The sequence below is a fragment of the Desmodus rotundus genome, chromosome 3, assembly GCF_022682495.2.
Source record: "Desmodus rotundus isolate HL8 chromosome 3, HLdesRot8A.1, whole genome shotgun sequence".
Taxonomy (NCBI): Eukaryota; Metazoa; Chordata; class Mammalia; order Chiroptera; family Phyllostomidae; genus Desmodus; species Desmodus rotundus.
The window spans coordinates 52,776,454-52,791,432 of NC_071389.1; the positions used below are offsets into that span (position 1 = coordinate 52,776,454).

Consider the following 14,979-nt stretch of genomic DNA (forward strand, 5'->3'; position numbering starts at 1 on the left):
TTATCACTTCAGAGTGAAACAGTCTCTCTCCTACTAAACTGTAAACTTCTTGAGAGCAAGCATTTGAGCTAGTTTTTTGTCTTCCAGAAACGTAATGCAATGGCTGATTCCTAATAGCTGCTCAGAACATGTTTGTTGGAGTCAAACTGAGTATGAGCAGGTGTTTCAATCACAAAATTCCATCTCATTTCTTACTAAATGGCATCTGATCAGTCATAATATAGTTGATGTTCTCAACACTAATTACCACTATTCTGTTGTCTGCATTGATATTTCTTTAAATATAATAGGTTTATAATTAATTGCACAATCCTAATACTCAAATTAATAGGCAGAAAATTTTAAAGAATATTCCAAATAAAGCTCCTCTTTTTCTGCATTGGAACTGTGAAAATTTTCCCTCTGGCTGGAATGCTTTTCTTCTCCCTATTTGCTTAATAAACTCACACTGATCTTCCAAGTCTAGCTTAAAAACGATTCCCCAAGGAACTCTTTCCTGATTTCTCCACCCTGTTGTAAAATTGCAGTAACATGCACATTCACAGCATCCTCTACCTTTCCTTCCCAGAGCTTGGCTAAATAAAATTTGAGTGAACATTTACATAATTATTTATTCTTTTCTATTAGACGGAATTCTTTACAAGAGTAAATATTTCAACATTATCTTGTACCATTCATTCAAATGAAAATTTATTAGAAACCTAATATACAATAGACACTGTGCTAGGAACTGATGTAATGCAGTGAGCTAGACAGACAGTACCTCCCTGCTGTTAAGCCTACGTTTCTAGCAGGAAGACATAGGCTGCAAGCAAGAAAACAAATAGAAGCTACCAGATAATGACAAGTGCTATGAGTAAAATAGGAAATTCAATGGTGGGTAAAAAGTTCAAGGACACAATTTAAAATTGAGAAGTCACAGCGGATTTCCCTGGAAAGATGTCATTTGAGCTGGTTCCTAATGGGTGCTCAAAACTATTTGTAGAAGGAAGAGGAAGGGAAAAGAAGACCATGGGAAGGAGAGGGGGAAAAAGGGAAAGAGGAAAGCTAAGCAACTTGGTTTGTATATAATGTTCTTTTGCAAAAGCATTTATGCCTGTATATGCTTATCTCAAGGTCAAGGGCTAGTGGTATTCCTCTTTGGGCCTGGTGATTAAGGGGCAAAGATAATGGAGGGGAAAGGATGTGTGCTCCCTCTCTGGGATATATAACTAAATCACCTTTCAGATTTATGAGAATATGTAGCAGGTTTGGAATTTTTGTCACCTCTGATCAAACTGACAGTGTGTGGGACCAGGACGGATGGGAGGAGGGTGAGTCATAGAGGGGCTGACATCAGGAGCCACCCTCTGGTCCCATTTTTCAGTGCTTCTGGAAAGTTAGTTTTTCAAATGATGAGAAGAGAAGAAAGTAAAATGTTGAGCAAAATCTTATCTATATCATTGCTGTGAAAGTTTTATTCTTTAAGGCAGGTGTACAGAAAGACCCAGACTCCCCTTTGAGGACCTGGACTGTGGGATCTAGGAGGTCAATAAAAATTCCTTGGCTTCTATAATCAAGACCAAACTTCCATGTACTCTATTGAACCTTGGACACAAAGGGCCACAGAGTTGCCAAGTCAGGGAGAAGATTTTTGTAGTGGTATCATTTACCATTAATATTCAAACTTAGTTCTTAAAATGATCTTCATAACAAGTTTCTTCTATGTTCTTAAAATAAATTCTCTTGTCAATAAATAGCATCCAATGTTCCTTAGATGAAATGGTGGGGCAGAAAAACAACATTATAGAGAAATAATGAAATCGGTACTTTTTCTTTTAGAATAATTATGAATCAAATCCTCTGTTGTGTAAGTGACCATGACAGAGACACTAAACTGTCTTTGTAATAGCCCTTTGGATGGACATATAGCCTTAAAAAAAAACAACCTAACCTTAGAAAATAACCTAAGTTTTAAATAAAGAGCTATTCAGAAAGTTGAAAGCAAAAAGCCTGGGGGTTGGGGAGGGGTTGGCGGGCCAAGGAATCCCTCCAAGTGTAAGGAGTATAGGAATATGAGAAGACAAAAGGAAAGCATGGAATCTGGGGAATACAGACAGGACTGAAAGAGTGGGGAGCAAAAAATGAAAGAGACTTCAAGCCATCAGTAGCATCTCATTTGCCAAAACCTCAGGGGCTCCAATGAATAATACTCTGAAAGTGCAAAACATTATTATAACTGCATTAGGCTAATAACAGAGCAACCTCCTATTTGGGTAAAATACTTGGATGTAGATAGTAAGTTCTGAGATAGAGGAAAACATTTTATTTAATTAGTGGAAGTTTGATTATCTCCGGATGTGTTCCATTAGTGTGCCTTGGTTATCAGGGTGTATCCATTATCAAGAGCTTGGCTCAACAAGTCTATTTAGTGAGTTCCATGAGAGCATATTTCTGCTTAACTGCTTGTGGCCAAGTTTCAGGGATCTAGGCCCTCGCAGTTTTCAGGTCGCTTCACATACACTTCGGTAGTTCATGAGAGCAGTGCTAGCAGGGGAGAACTTCCCATACATGTGCGCCTTAGCCCACAGTTAGCAGGAGGTGAGAAATCAGGCAGAGATGCCTTCCAGAACTGAGAGGGCCTCTTGGCATTTCTCTGGCAGCCTCATGCTTATCATCAGCCAGAACCCAGGCACTCATTAGGCTCTTGATGAAAAGCATCCCAAAGAAAATGCCAGCAAATTGTGCCACTGTACTGGCAGGAAATTAAAACTGCTCAGAGCAAGTGGAGCCAAGAGAGCTGTTGAAATAAAAGGTAACATCCAGGGTGTGATCACTGACTTACACAGGCATTCAGGATTCAGGATGCAGCATTCTGCTTCGCTGGGGAAAGCAGGAGTTCTCTCTTGGCTTGTCAGCTGCAGTTAGTCCGGCAGAGGAGCTGAGACGGGCCAGGCGAGGAGGTGGGCCCAGTGAATTAAGCTCTGTTGTGCTTGAGTAAACGCTTGGGGTTTGGGTTGTTTTCTTTCCCCAAAGATGACTCTCCTAGGAAAAACAAAAATAAGAAAAAAAATTTTTTTGGTTCTGTTCCTATTCCTGCTCCCAAGCATTTAAAGACCAAATTAAGTGAAAGAACAACTCCAAAAGCACGACAGGTCCAGTAAAGGGCAGGGGGAGGCGGGGAGAGCAACAGTGTGGAGAGGAGCAGACAAAACTTCAGAACCTATGAATCCAGCAATGGGACAGATGAAGGGTTTTTTTAATACCAGATAAATTTTTTGTTGGTGATGTTACTTTCCTCCTGAGGCGAAAATGGCCTTCAGAGATGGGAAGAAAGGTAGGTGTTCCACACATAGACGAAGCACACTCAAATTGTCATCACTCTGGGTGCGGCAGGCAGAGTAGTGAAGCACTGTGTGTGCGTACCTGCTTCTCCAACCAACTCTGACAGCACTCTCATCCTCGCCTGCAATGTTCCGGCCACACTGGCTTTCTTCCATTTTCTGAATATGACCCGTTTGCTCCCATCTTGGGACCTTCACATTATCTGTTCCTTCTGCCTGTTAGGCTTTTTCTGTACAGATTTGCCTCTCGGAAACGGCATTTGGGTCTTGAGGTTTCCCTGGATGTGAGCACAGGAGAGTCCAGAGAAAGAGTGCTAATATTTTAATTTTATTATTTTATTTTAACTTTTATTTTATTATAACCTTTTTCTAACCCATTATTTTGTTATAACCTATGTTCATGATTGGAGAAAATCACAGATCCGCCTGTCCCATATAGGAAGCTAGAAAGCTGTGGGTGGTAAGAAAATGTCCAGTGTTGTTACCTCTGTAGATTTAATTTTCACTGCAAGTTGAAGCAATTGTAATCACAGTGTTCTGTTTTGTTTTTCTTGAAGAAATTGGTCCTGGGATGTTGTATTCGGAAACGCTTTTAGTGTTAGTAAATATCTTCCCTCTCAGGAACTCGCATGCTCTGTTAATTGTAATTCCTTTTGAAGGGAGGATTTGATAATCGTGCACACCTCTCAGCATATACTCCATATATACATTAGCTAGGTGTATTCTGAACCAGCACTAACTATGAACCCTGTGTTTGGATAAACAAGCTTTTTCAGTTCCTAAAGTTTGCCATTTTTACAATGAGTTCTTTTGCATTTCACAAGTCTCTTTGCAGGGTCTTTAAGGTTGCCTTTGTTTTCCCCTTGTATAAAATAGTTTCTGTAGATTATTTTTATAGTGAGAGCATAAAATATTGTTGAAGTTTAGTTCTATTTAAAATCATTGGTCTATTCTGAGGAGCACTTAGCATTTTTAATCATTCACAATAACCTCACGATTTGGGTGGTTATATGCAATAAAAATTTATATCTCAGTTGTGTAACAGTCCAGGGTGGGCATTTCTGGTCAGTGGATGGATTTTCCCTGTCCCCTAAAGCCTCAGAACCATTTGCACACAGCCAGCCAACTGGGAGTGTAGAGAAAACACACCAGTTTCTTAAAGCCCAAGCCTGGAATTCACATCAGTTTTGCTCAAGTTCCCTTAGTGAAAATTTGTCCCAAGACCATAATTAGATGCAAAGGGGATGAAGAACTGTTTTTCCTGGGTAGGCAGCCATGCCCAGTGACAAAATCCCTATGTGAATAGGGAGTACAAATATTGTTGAGTAGCCAGCTGTCTCCTGCCATAAAGAGTTATGTAAATTATCTCAGTGCCATGTGATGCTTCAGTTGTCAATCAAATGTGATGCTCAGTCATAGCAAATACATATCTCCTTCCTGGTTACCATGTGTGCTTTTCACTCTTACAATGGTCCCTTTATTATATACTCCCATAGCATGGGATATTTCCTTGTTTCCATGTTCTCATCACTTTTATTTGTTCAACTACAGTAGGCTTCATAAAGGTAGGACCATCGTCACCTTGCTCATTGTATTCCCCAGTACCCAACATAGTGCTTACCATAGTGCCTCATTTAGAAGAAACTTCATGAGTTATTTTGAATGAATGAGTGTACTAAATTTCCACTGCAATATATTATCTCTTAAAATATATCCTATGTTTCAAGCTCCCTCTGGTCATTTTTAGATTGGTTGGTAAGTTGAATAAATCAAGCAAAAATTAAAACCCTCTGTCCTTTTTCTCCCTTCAAAAAGGACACGATGCAATTGTCACACTCCTGAAGCATTATAAGAGACCACAGGATGAATTGCCCTGTAATGAATATTCGCAGCCTGGAGGAGGTACCGCCTTCCTTATTGTTTTTGTTGTTAGAACAATATTGTGCCTGAAGGTAAACCTGTATTTTTATTACTGTCATTCAGGGATGAGAAAGGAGAGCATGTCAGATTAGCTTTATTTGAAGAAAATTTATGGCTGGGTGAGGCTGCATATATACATACAGCCTCCACTAAGGCTGTTTTCTAACCCATCAAACTAAAGCTCCTTCAAGTTCAGCGTTCCCTGGACTGGGTGTTTGTGAGGTTTGTCCGTGACCGCGAAGGCCTGGGTAAGCTGAGAGCAGTCGTTTCCCATTTCAGTAACCTATTAAGGCAGGACAGAGGATATTCATATCCAGACACAAATTAAATCTGCTGCAGTCTGCTAGACCTTGGATTTTTAGTCTTTTTTATGTCGTTTCTAAATAAATACTTGCTGTACAGTTTTAGTATCCAGAGAAAGGCCTGGTTTTAAGCTGTAGTCTCACTTGGTTTTCTTAGCAAATTTGTCACCTGCCTTTTTCTCTATAATGTTTAGCTTTTATGTAGAAAAAAAAAAACTGATTGCTACTTTTAACGCTATAAAATAATTTGATTTCTAGATGGCTCCTATGTGTCTGTTCCATCTCCCTTGGGGAAAATTAAAAGCATGACAAAAGGTATTTTAATATGGTACAATTGTTATATTTTATTACCAAGGATAACTATTGCCTCAACTACGATAACTTTCTATTTCGTTTTACATATTACAAATGATGACTGTTTTGTACACATAAACAATGTTATCAACACACCACTCTTTCTGTAATTAACCTCATTTGCTGTTCTGTTTTGTATACTTTTCTCAGTTCATGACAGTATAACAGTGAAGATTGTAATTCAAGTAAAAAAATACAATTCTAGTTAGTTAAACTTACATTTGACTATGTAATTTGAAGTCTTGTAAAATTATTTTTTGTTTTTGGGTGTTTCCTCTGAATGATTTGTGTGCTTATTTCCTGACATCTAATTGGCATCCCTTTGTGGTCAAGTTTATGGATCTTTGGCTAAACTCGTTGTGATAGGTTACAGGGACTGACCAGATAAGACTCTTTATCATGATGGGATGTGAACTGTACTCTGGGATTTGCCAGGTCCTGCAGACAAGCAGGTTGTTGATCAGATCAGGAACAAACTCTTAGCCCTGATAACAAAGGTCCGTAACAGAGGGAGAACTAACACGCTTTTGATGCAGGGATCATTTGTAGCAAGGTTTTAGCATCACCTAGTAGTCACTTACAGCTAAAAAAAATAAGTGTTACTAGGGACTGACATTCTTGGTTAAACAAATTATATTTTTGCATGCATGTGTGCACATCTGGTGTGTGCTTTTCATTTTAAAAAATAAAATAATTCCTCTTTGCAGAGAAAGCAGATGTTCTGCTCCTGAGGGTTGGATTACCTTCACATTTCCATCTTCAACTCTCAGAAATTGAGTTCCATGAGATTATTGGCTCAGGTAACCTCAGAAAATACTAGTCTGCTTTAGTTTAATGAGCTCGAGATGATGTGTTTATTTATTTCTTTTAAACAATTTTAGGTTCTTTTGGAAAAGTATATAAAGGACGATGCAGAAATAAAATAGTGGCTATAAAACGGTAAGCAAGCAAATGAGAAAACTAAACATCCAGGTGGAACGGTGAACTTTGAGAAGGGTAGGGATGGTGAGCCCCTGGCTTTCGATTCATCCGCTTCCTGAGGATTTCCTGTTGCTACCATTTCCAGCTACCGAGCCAACACCTACTGCTCCAAGTCAGATGTGGATATGTTCTGCCGAGAAGTGTCCATTCTCTGCCGGCTCAATCACCCCTGTGTGATCCAGCTTGTGGGTGCCTGTTTGAATGACCCCAGCCAGTTCGCTATCGTCACCCAGTACATATCAGGGGGCTCTCTATTCTCCGTCCTTCATGAACAGAAGAGGTATGGGCCTCTTGTTCTCAGTTATTATTTTACGTGTCAGTGGGACTCCCCTTGCAACAAATGTCTCAGAGGCTTTCAGCTGGGGGTAAGACTTTGCCTTCTGAAATCTCTGACTACTGGGAAATATGGCATTTTAAAGATGGCTAATAATTTATGCCCAATAATTAGTGAATAGAAATACTTCAGTGCTTTCTTAAGTGAAATTCACTTGAAGATAACCAATTCAAGGAATTTAAGCTAGTTAACTGAAACTTACCGTCTTTAGGCTAAATTTGACTTATCAATAAAGCAGATATATGTAAAGTCAGATAAAATAATTGCAAGGGTGCCAGTGTTTATTTTAAATAGTTTTTAAAAAGAATGGTCTTATACAAGTCTAATTTGAATTCATTTTCTAGATCTATAGATACAATAATTAGATGTGATTTCACTCAGTGAGTATAGATTTCATTTTTATGATAGTACAAAGAAATTTACCATAGTATTACAAATATTATAAAATCAAGCAGAATATTTTAAGTAAAAGAGTTTATTATCTGAATTAATCTATAATTAAACACAATCTGGTGTACAAAAGCTATTTTTCAAGATTTGTGGAATTTTCAGCTTATTCTTTGATAAAGCCAAAATAGGCTGAAACTATACAGAAAAACAAATCACACACATCATTGATTTCTTTTAGAAATACATGGTGTTGGCTTTGACCATTTCGCCCTCTTTAAATGTTTTTCTTTACTTCCAGGATTCTCGATTTGCACTCTAAACTGGTTATCGCGGTCGATGTTGCCCAAGGCATGGAGTACCTGCACAACCTGACCCAGCCAATCATACATCGTGACTTGAACAGGTATTTTTTCCCCTTGAGTACTGAACTTAGAATTGCGTAACTGACTAGCAGTCTAAGACACATTTCAGGGAAGATACATTATAGATTTATTACAGATCAGGGTTTTCTGCTCTGTGGGTAAGGCAACAGGCTACCAGAAGCTTGGGTAATATAAAGTTTTGTCATTGTGTTTTACAGAAATACAAAGCTATGTAACAACCTCTCAGGGATCTTTTAAATCTATTAAAAATTTCCACAAAGGTAGTGATATCTGTAAGATTCACCAGCGGACTGGTTCTTAGGTCAGTAAATTCAGATCAAGGGTCAAAATCAATCACTATTATAGAATGTCGTGTCTTCAACAAAGTCAGGTGCTATAGAGGGATCTGATACGAAATTTCCTGAAACAACGCGTTTGTGCTACCACTTCAGTAGTTTTGTAATTGTAATTCAGCTAAAACACAGCGGGTCATTTACCGAGTTTTTAATGTGAAAATGTTTTCGTGTGGAATACAGGCTAGAAACAAATACAGAATCAGAGGGTTCCAGATACAGAATCACAAAGGATTTCAAAAATACTTTTTTTTACACAGTGAAAAGCGTTCTCTAAACAAAGTCCTAGAGGATGGCTGATAACGAAACGAAGCAGTTTTAGGTGAAGGCAGAGCGTAGGCTACGTCATTCTGTTTACTTACCGCTCCCCACTCCCAAGGGGAGATTCAAGAGCCATCACTGTGGAATCCCAAGGTGCTATGGGGAATAGCTGGATAACCACTGATCTAGTTTACGAAACAAATCAGAATATTGAAACCAATAACTTCGATTTCATGATTAGCAATCAGGTTCATATAGAACCCACATAAGTCTTTTGTACAAAGTCCACAGATCTAAAACAACTACATATTAATTACTTAAACAAATTACTCCACTAAGTCATTCCTTCAGTGAGAATTTAGGTAACTACTATGTTTAGAGTCTTTATACTTGGCGCCCTGGAGCTTGCAAAGTGAAACTGCCGCAGACTCTGTTCCCAAGGAGCTCCTGTGCTGCGGTAGAGGGAAAATCCTTACCTAAATACATTTTAGTTATAAAATAACAAGTTCTATAAAAGGGATAGTGAAACTTTTCAGAAAGGAGAATAATAAGTACTCTTGAGGACTTGAGAAGCAAGGTCATGGAAGAGGTGACATCCCTGAAGGAAGGACAGAATTTGGAGCCATAATCTAGGCTTAGGAAAGACAAAGAAAATAGAAGTTAGAAAGTTAAAGGCATATGGAGCAACGATGTATAGTTTCATTGAAATGTATAAATATGTACACATAGCATATGTAATGTATGAAGCAGACTATTGGGGAAAAAATCAGAAAAATAAATCAGAACAAGAGCACAGAAATCAGAAATGGCTCACCTGTGGTAAATTAGACTCTTCTGGAAGTGACAATGGGAACATTTGAAGTAGAAATCACAAATTTGGAACTGTACTATGGAAAGATTAACCCAGCATCTTTGTAAAAGGTCAACTTGAAGGGGAAGTTGAGAAACTAGTGAAGCAGAAGTTGCCGTGATCTAGATGAGAAGCAATGAAAAGCACACTTTCACCAGTGGCCGTGAAAATGAAAGGAAGAGATTGACAGGAAAGATGGAGAAAACAAAAGAAATCAGACATGAGAGTGGTTGAACCATAGTTATTGGAAGTAAACATATGAGAGACTCTATATATATTTACTAGATTTCAATTGAAAGTAATTTCTTCATTATTAGTCATTAGTTCTTTACCTCTCTTTTAAAAACATTTATGTTAATGAACATGTTGCATGTCAGTAACATTATTTTAGAAACCGGTTTAGATAATAAAGTAGCATAATGTGAACGAGTGATTTGTGGGTGTAGGAATGTAATCTTCTTATCACCCGAACCATTTTTGCATGTGGTATTAAAATAAATGAGTGATCAGTGAAAGTTTTTTTCTCTCTGTAAACCTTCATTTGCGGGGCAATGGAATATGCCCTGTTAGTAAGTGCGAGTTGTTACCAACAGGTTATAAAGCAGGACCAAAAATGATGTTGATTAAAAGTGAAAATAAAGCATTTACTATATAAGAGAGATAAGTTTATGTTTGCTGTTTTTCAATCTCTAACTTAAAGGATTAAATTATACCAAAAAGTCTTCAAAGTTTATGAAACATGACTTCATAAGTATCTTCAACCTCAAAATGTCCTAAACTATTTCATTTACTATTTGTGGACTGTTTTTGATTAATCTTTAATCTGGCAACACTAAAACTGTCTTTCAGATTAATGCAGATATAGCATTGCATATTGCCCAGGAGAGTGAGTGTAAGTCCTTCCCCTCAGAGCGCTTCCCACAGTCTCACTGGGTACATAGAACACATGCCCAGGAAGCAATTTAACTGCTACTGAAGGTAGAAAATGATAAAGGGCCAAAATGATTAAGCAGCAGTTTTCAAAGGATTTCAAGTAAGTCAAAGATCAAAGCAGAATGAAAAGCTTCTTGGAGGGTGGAGAGCTAAAACTAGGCTTTGGAGAACAGGGATGAATCTGTCCTCAGTCTCTGTACAACAGACTCAGCCTTGCATCCCTGCAATACTCACACAGCCCCACTGAGAGCGGTAGAGGGAAGGTGCACATCACAATGGGAGGAACTCGGACATATGTTTGTATTTGTATTGAAATGACCTTTTACATCCTTCTCTCCCTCACCACGCTGAGCATGTCAGGATTTCAAGGGGAGCTATCCTCTTCTCTGCCTCTCAGAGGAGATGTTCAATCAATGCATTTTTAAGTGAATCAAATTCTTGGAGTGTTTCTATGAATGTCATTTTAGGGAGCAATGGCCTTATTGGTACTAGACAGAGTCTAACTAACTTTCCCCATACCTTTTATAGTTCTAAAGGAAAGGGGCTATTCAAGTCTATTGATCAGTCCAGAGAGAGGAAATACTTTTATCTTTGGTTTCGTGGTTGGTGGTTTGTTTGATGGAAGGAAAAAACTCTGCCTTTCCCCTGGCAAGCATCTTATGAAACAAGACTGAAAGTTAATTTTCATCTTTAGTGTATAGGAAGGAGAAGTTCAAGGAATGAGTAAGGAAGTGGTTTTTCTACCATTTATTTAGCACTCAAATTGTGAAAGGACCCCTTCTCATGCATGTTATTTAATCTTACAACAATTCTATAATGTAGTTATTATCTCCATTTTACCAGTAAGGAAACATTAAAATGTTCAAGGTCGCATCGTTGTAGTTTTCTTAACGCTGTTTTATGCTGTCCCAACAACAACAACAAAACCCAGTCAGAACGGGAAGACAGAAGGATGTCGGTGATATGGATGAGCATCACCCTGCTCTTTGTACCTCAGTCCTTACCAAGCTTAATTCCTGCAACCGAAATCATTTTCTATATCATCTCCTTATGCTTCCGTGGTCCTGCTTTATTTCTTTTTCTAAACACCATGCTCCGTTACTGTGGAGCAGAGGTTGCATATGAGGCAAACAGATAAGTTTTCTTTGGCACATAATGTTTAAATACTTTTAAATGTATATAGCTAGAGGCAGGGATGTGTGTCCCATTTTGTTGTAGACCCCACCACCTGCCAACTTACTTACACCTGGCCCAATTTATACATTTATTCTGTGCCATTGGAGCTTGCAAAGCATGGTTTACAGCTAAAGGCTTTAACGATTTTTGCTTAATACCAGTAACTGTCTGTGTTTTCTTGGAAAAGTACATTTTCCAAATTGTTTGATCTTAAACCAAAACATCATTGCAAACATTTTTGGATCAAATGAATGGTCTTTTTTCCTGTGTAAGTATATAGTACAGCAACACTGTGAACAATGAAACAGAGATACTTCCATCCCAGGGTAAGCATGGCACTCCCTGAGAAATGTATATGAAAGCTTCTCAGAAGCTGTAAAGCACTATAAAAATGCCATTTGTTATTGCTATTAATGCCTCACTCGCTCTGATAAGTTGAGAATGGGAAAACATTCCACAATATTCTCGTACATACAGATATTTCTTTTTATATAACACAACTAATTAATCGGGGGTCTAGGGAGGTCTAGGTCTGAGGAAGACTCACTGTTGGTTTTGAGTATCAGCTCATTCGGGTGACTATAAAGGAAAATAATTAATGATAGTCTAAAAATAGCCAACTTACTGATGACAAATGACAGCTAATTTAAAACGACAAAGCTGGTAAGGGCTAAAAGAATTTTAATTTTGAAGATGACATTTAACTAAATTAGTGAAGATTGCAGAAAATAGCAAAGAAAAGTTATTGGTAAAAATTTTAATAACTGTTTTTAAGTTGAAGTGTGGATTTGCATTCCAACTGAATACAAAATATAAAAGCCCTGCATTTTAGAAAAAACAATCAAGTACAAATAAACAAATTATTAATTGTTTTTCTAATTACCTAACTCTTAAGTACAATTGTATTCCTTGGTTTGCAGAAAATCCACTCTCAGCTATGCCTTTCACTTGTGACTTTTCTACTAAGCAGTTATACAGAAAGCCTTTAACATTCACTGGCAAATACCATCTTACAGAAAATTCTGAATAGCAGACACAGACAAATTAATTGATTACATTACAATACTTATAGTAAGTCTAGAAAGAATACTCATCAAAACTTGTGAAACACTTCACAATTCTACTTTTGTAATTCTCTAGTTTAAAACCAATCACAGTGGCATTTTAAATTTTGTCAATTTTTAAAATTTATTTCCAGGTTAAAGATGTTAATTAATGAATGAACATATTTGAATGCTTGATATGAGCCAGAGTCTGTGCTGTGGCTGGGGAAACGGCTGAGCAGGACAGACCATGGCCCTCTTTCTAGCAGAGCTTAGAGCCCAGTGAAGTATTTCTCAAAATTTTCCAGTTACCAGAATCATCTGGAGGCCCTCATTAAAAAACAAAATTCAAAGACTCTTCACTTGAAAGTACAGCTTGAGAATGTCCTAAACTGGGCCTGAGAATCCATACTTTTAAGTAAGATTGCCAGCTAATTCTTATGATCAAGCAAGGAGAGGAAACATTTTTCCAGAATAGTGGTTCTCAACAACTCTGCTGCAGAGTAGAATCTGTGGGAGAACTTTAAGAAAACTCTGATGCTACTTAAATTAGAATCTCCAGGGGTGGGGACCAGGTATCGTGTCTTTAGAGAGCACTCCGAGTGATTCCAATGTGCAGGCAGCACTGAGAACAGTCTTCTAGTCTGAGGTAAATTACATCTCTTAACCATCTGCCATATAATATCATTGTTCTATGCTGCCAGAACAGAACAAGAATAGTGGGGAATCAAGTCACAATGTAATTCCAAATGCTTTGAGAACCATCTCTCTAAATACAGTACAACCATGCATTCTTTCACTCATTCATCCAATAACGAATGTAAAAGAGATCCACAGACCCATGGACTTATGGTGCAGAGTAGGACTCAAGACCCAGGCGCTTACGTGGGAGTTGTGCTCTACATAATGAGGCGTTTTGGATCTAATTTATACTTCATGGTTGGCACTAGAAAGGTTCCAGGAGTGTAGAATCTTCATAGGCAGCCAAGACAGCAATAAAAGTTTCAATATTGGACAATTGCAGTACACACAGTTCATATGGGTATTCAAGGATATAAAATTCTGGGAAATTGCAGAACTATATATAATAATAATAATAAATCAACTCCTATGTATAAAGGCTTACATGAATGTATTTATGTTTATTATGTACCAATGCACTATAAGTAATCCATGTTTTTGTGATGTTACTAACCTTTCTGAACTGGAGTTCTGAGGGAAATAAGCCCCATGAAAAATGATTTGAAGGACAATTTTCTCAGTTCTCCCAGGGATGAGACATAGCTTTTTACCATTTGTCATGCATAGAAGTTAAAGTGTTACATAACGCAGCTGCCTTAGTGTTTAGGGTCTAGGGACTTAAGGGCGGCTGTAGTTCTGAAATGTTTTATGTCCAAAATTGTGAATGTGACCTTCTACTTCCAAATAAAAAAAAAAAAGAAATTGGAAAAGCAATTAATTGCCGCCTGTGTCAACTTCATTACTGCTTTGAATAATGATAAGAAAAACTAAGCTATACAAATTTTTAAGACAACATTTGGATTTGTTAGGGTAGGTTATCTGCTGTAATAATGGGCCCCAAAATATATAATGGTTCCAAAACAATAGAAGTTTGTGTCTTGAGTGCATGAATACACAGGTGTTGGGATGGTCCCCATCCATGAAGTCACTCAGGATCCATTTTCAGTGTGTGGCTTCCAGGGTCTCCTTGGGGACCATCCTCATCAAAGTGAGCACAAATGGGGCAAGAGAATGGGAGGTGTGCATGGCACGGTTTAGGGGCCAAACCTTAGAGTAGTGTGCCTCACTTTCAGCCACAGCTCATCGGGAGGTACCGGGAAATAAGGTCGGTCCTTGTTCTCGGTGGAAGAGGAAATGAGTTTAGGTGGGCAGTCAGAGACCATGTTAAATGTACCCCGTTTACACCAGTGACGACAGGTCCTAGGGTCTGGGACAAGACAATAGTGAAAAGGCTGGTCTAGACGGTCATGAATCGATCGCACAAGTATAAATACTCATTGCAAACTAAACATATTTCATTTTTAAGCACAGTGCCACAGTTTATAAACTAATTGGGAAATGCAGAGAAAGTTACTTAATAAAGTGTATTATACATGGATTAATTTTGAAATAATTCTAATTCACTTTTGTTAGCTTTGTTAAAGACATGAGACTAGCTCTGGGAGTGTGGGGACATGTGTGCCTGAATGAAACAGAGTTCAAGAGTAAAAACATTGCTGTAATGAGATATAATGGTATGAAGCATGCTATATAAACATAAATTTGAAAACATAAGTCACAGTTTCATGCGTTCTGTGTCAGTGAAAACATACACATACACACATTTTTCTTTGAGTGAAAAATAAAACACAGGAAGACTATTATTATTCTACTCAA

The 14,979-nt window shown here is 37.9% G+C and overlaps 1 protein-coding gene across 2 annotated transcripts in view; it reads left to right on the forward strand.

Moving 5' to 3' along the window:
• The window catches only part of TNNI3K (TNNI3 interacting kinase), a 266,119-nt gene that overhangs the window by 97,019 nt on the left and 154,121 nt on the right, over positions 1-14,979 (forward strand). For both annotated transcript variants that reach the window (XM_045199469.2, XM_024565474.4), the window contains 6 exons: positions 5,139-5,225; positions 5,804-5,860; positions 6,607-6,699; positions 6,781-6,838; positions 6,966-7,160; positions 7,903-8,007. In XM_045199469.2, coding sequence (XP_045055404.1) covers positions 5,139-5,225; positions 5,804-5,860; positions 6,607-6,699; positions 6,781-6,838; positions 6,966-7,160; positions 7,903-8,007 — 595 coding nt within the window. The remainder of the gene's footprint in view (positions 1-5,138; positions 5,226-5,803; positions 5,861-6,606; positions 6,700-6,780; positions 6,839-6,965; positions 7,161-7,902; positions 8,008-14,979) is intronic.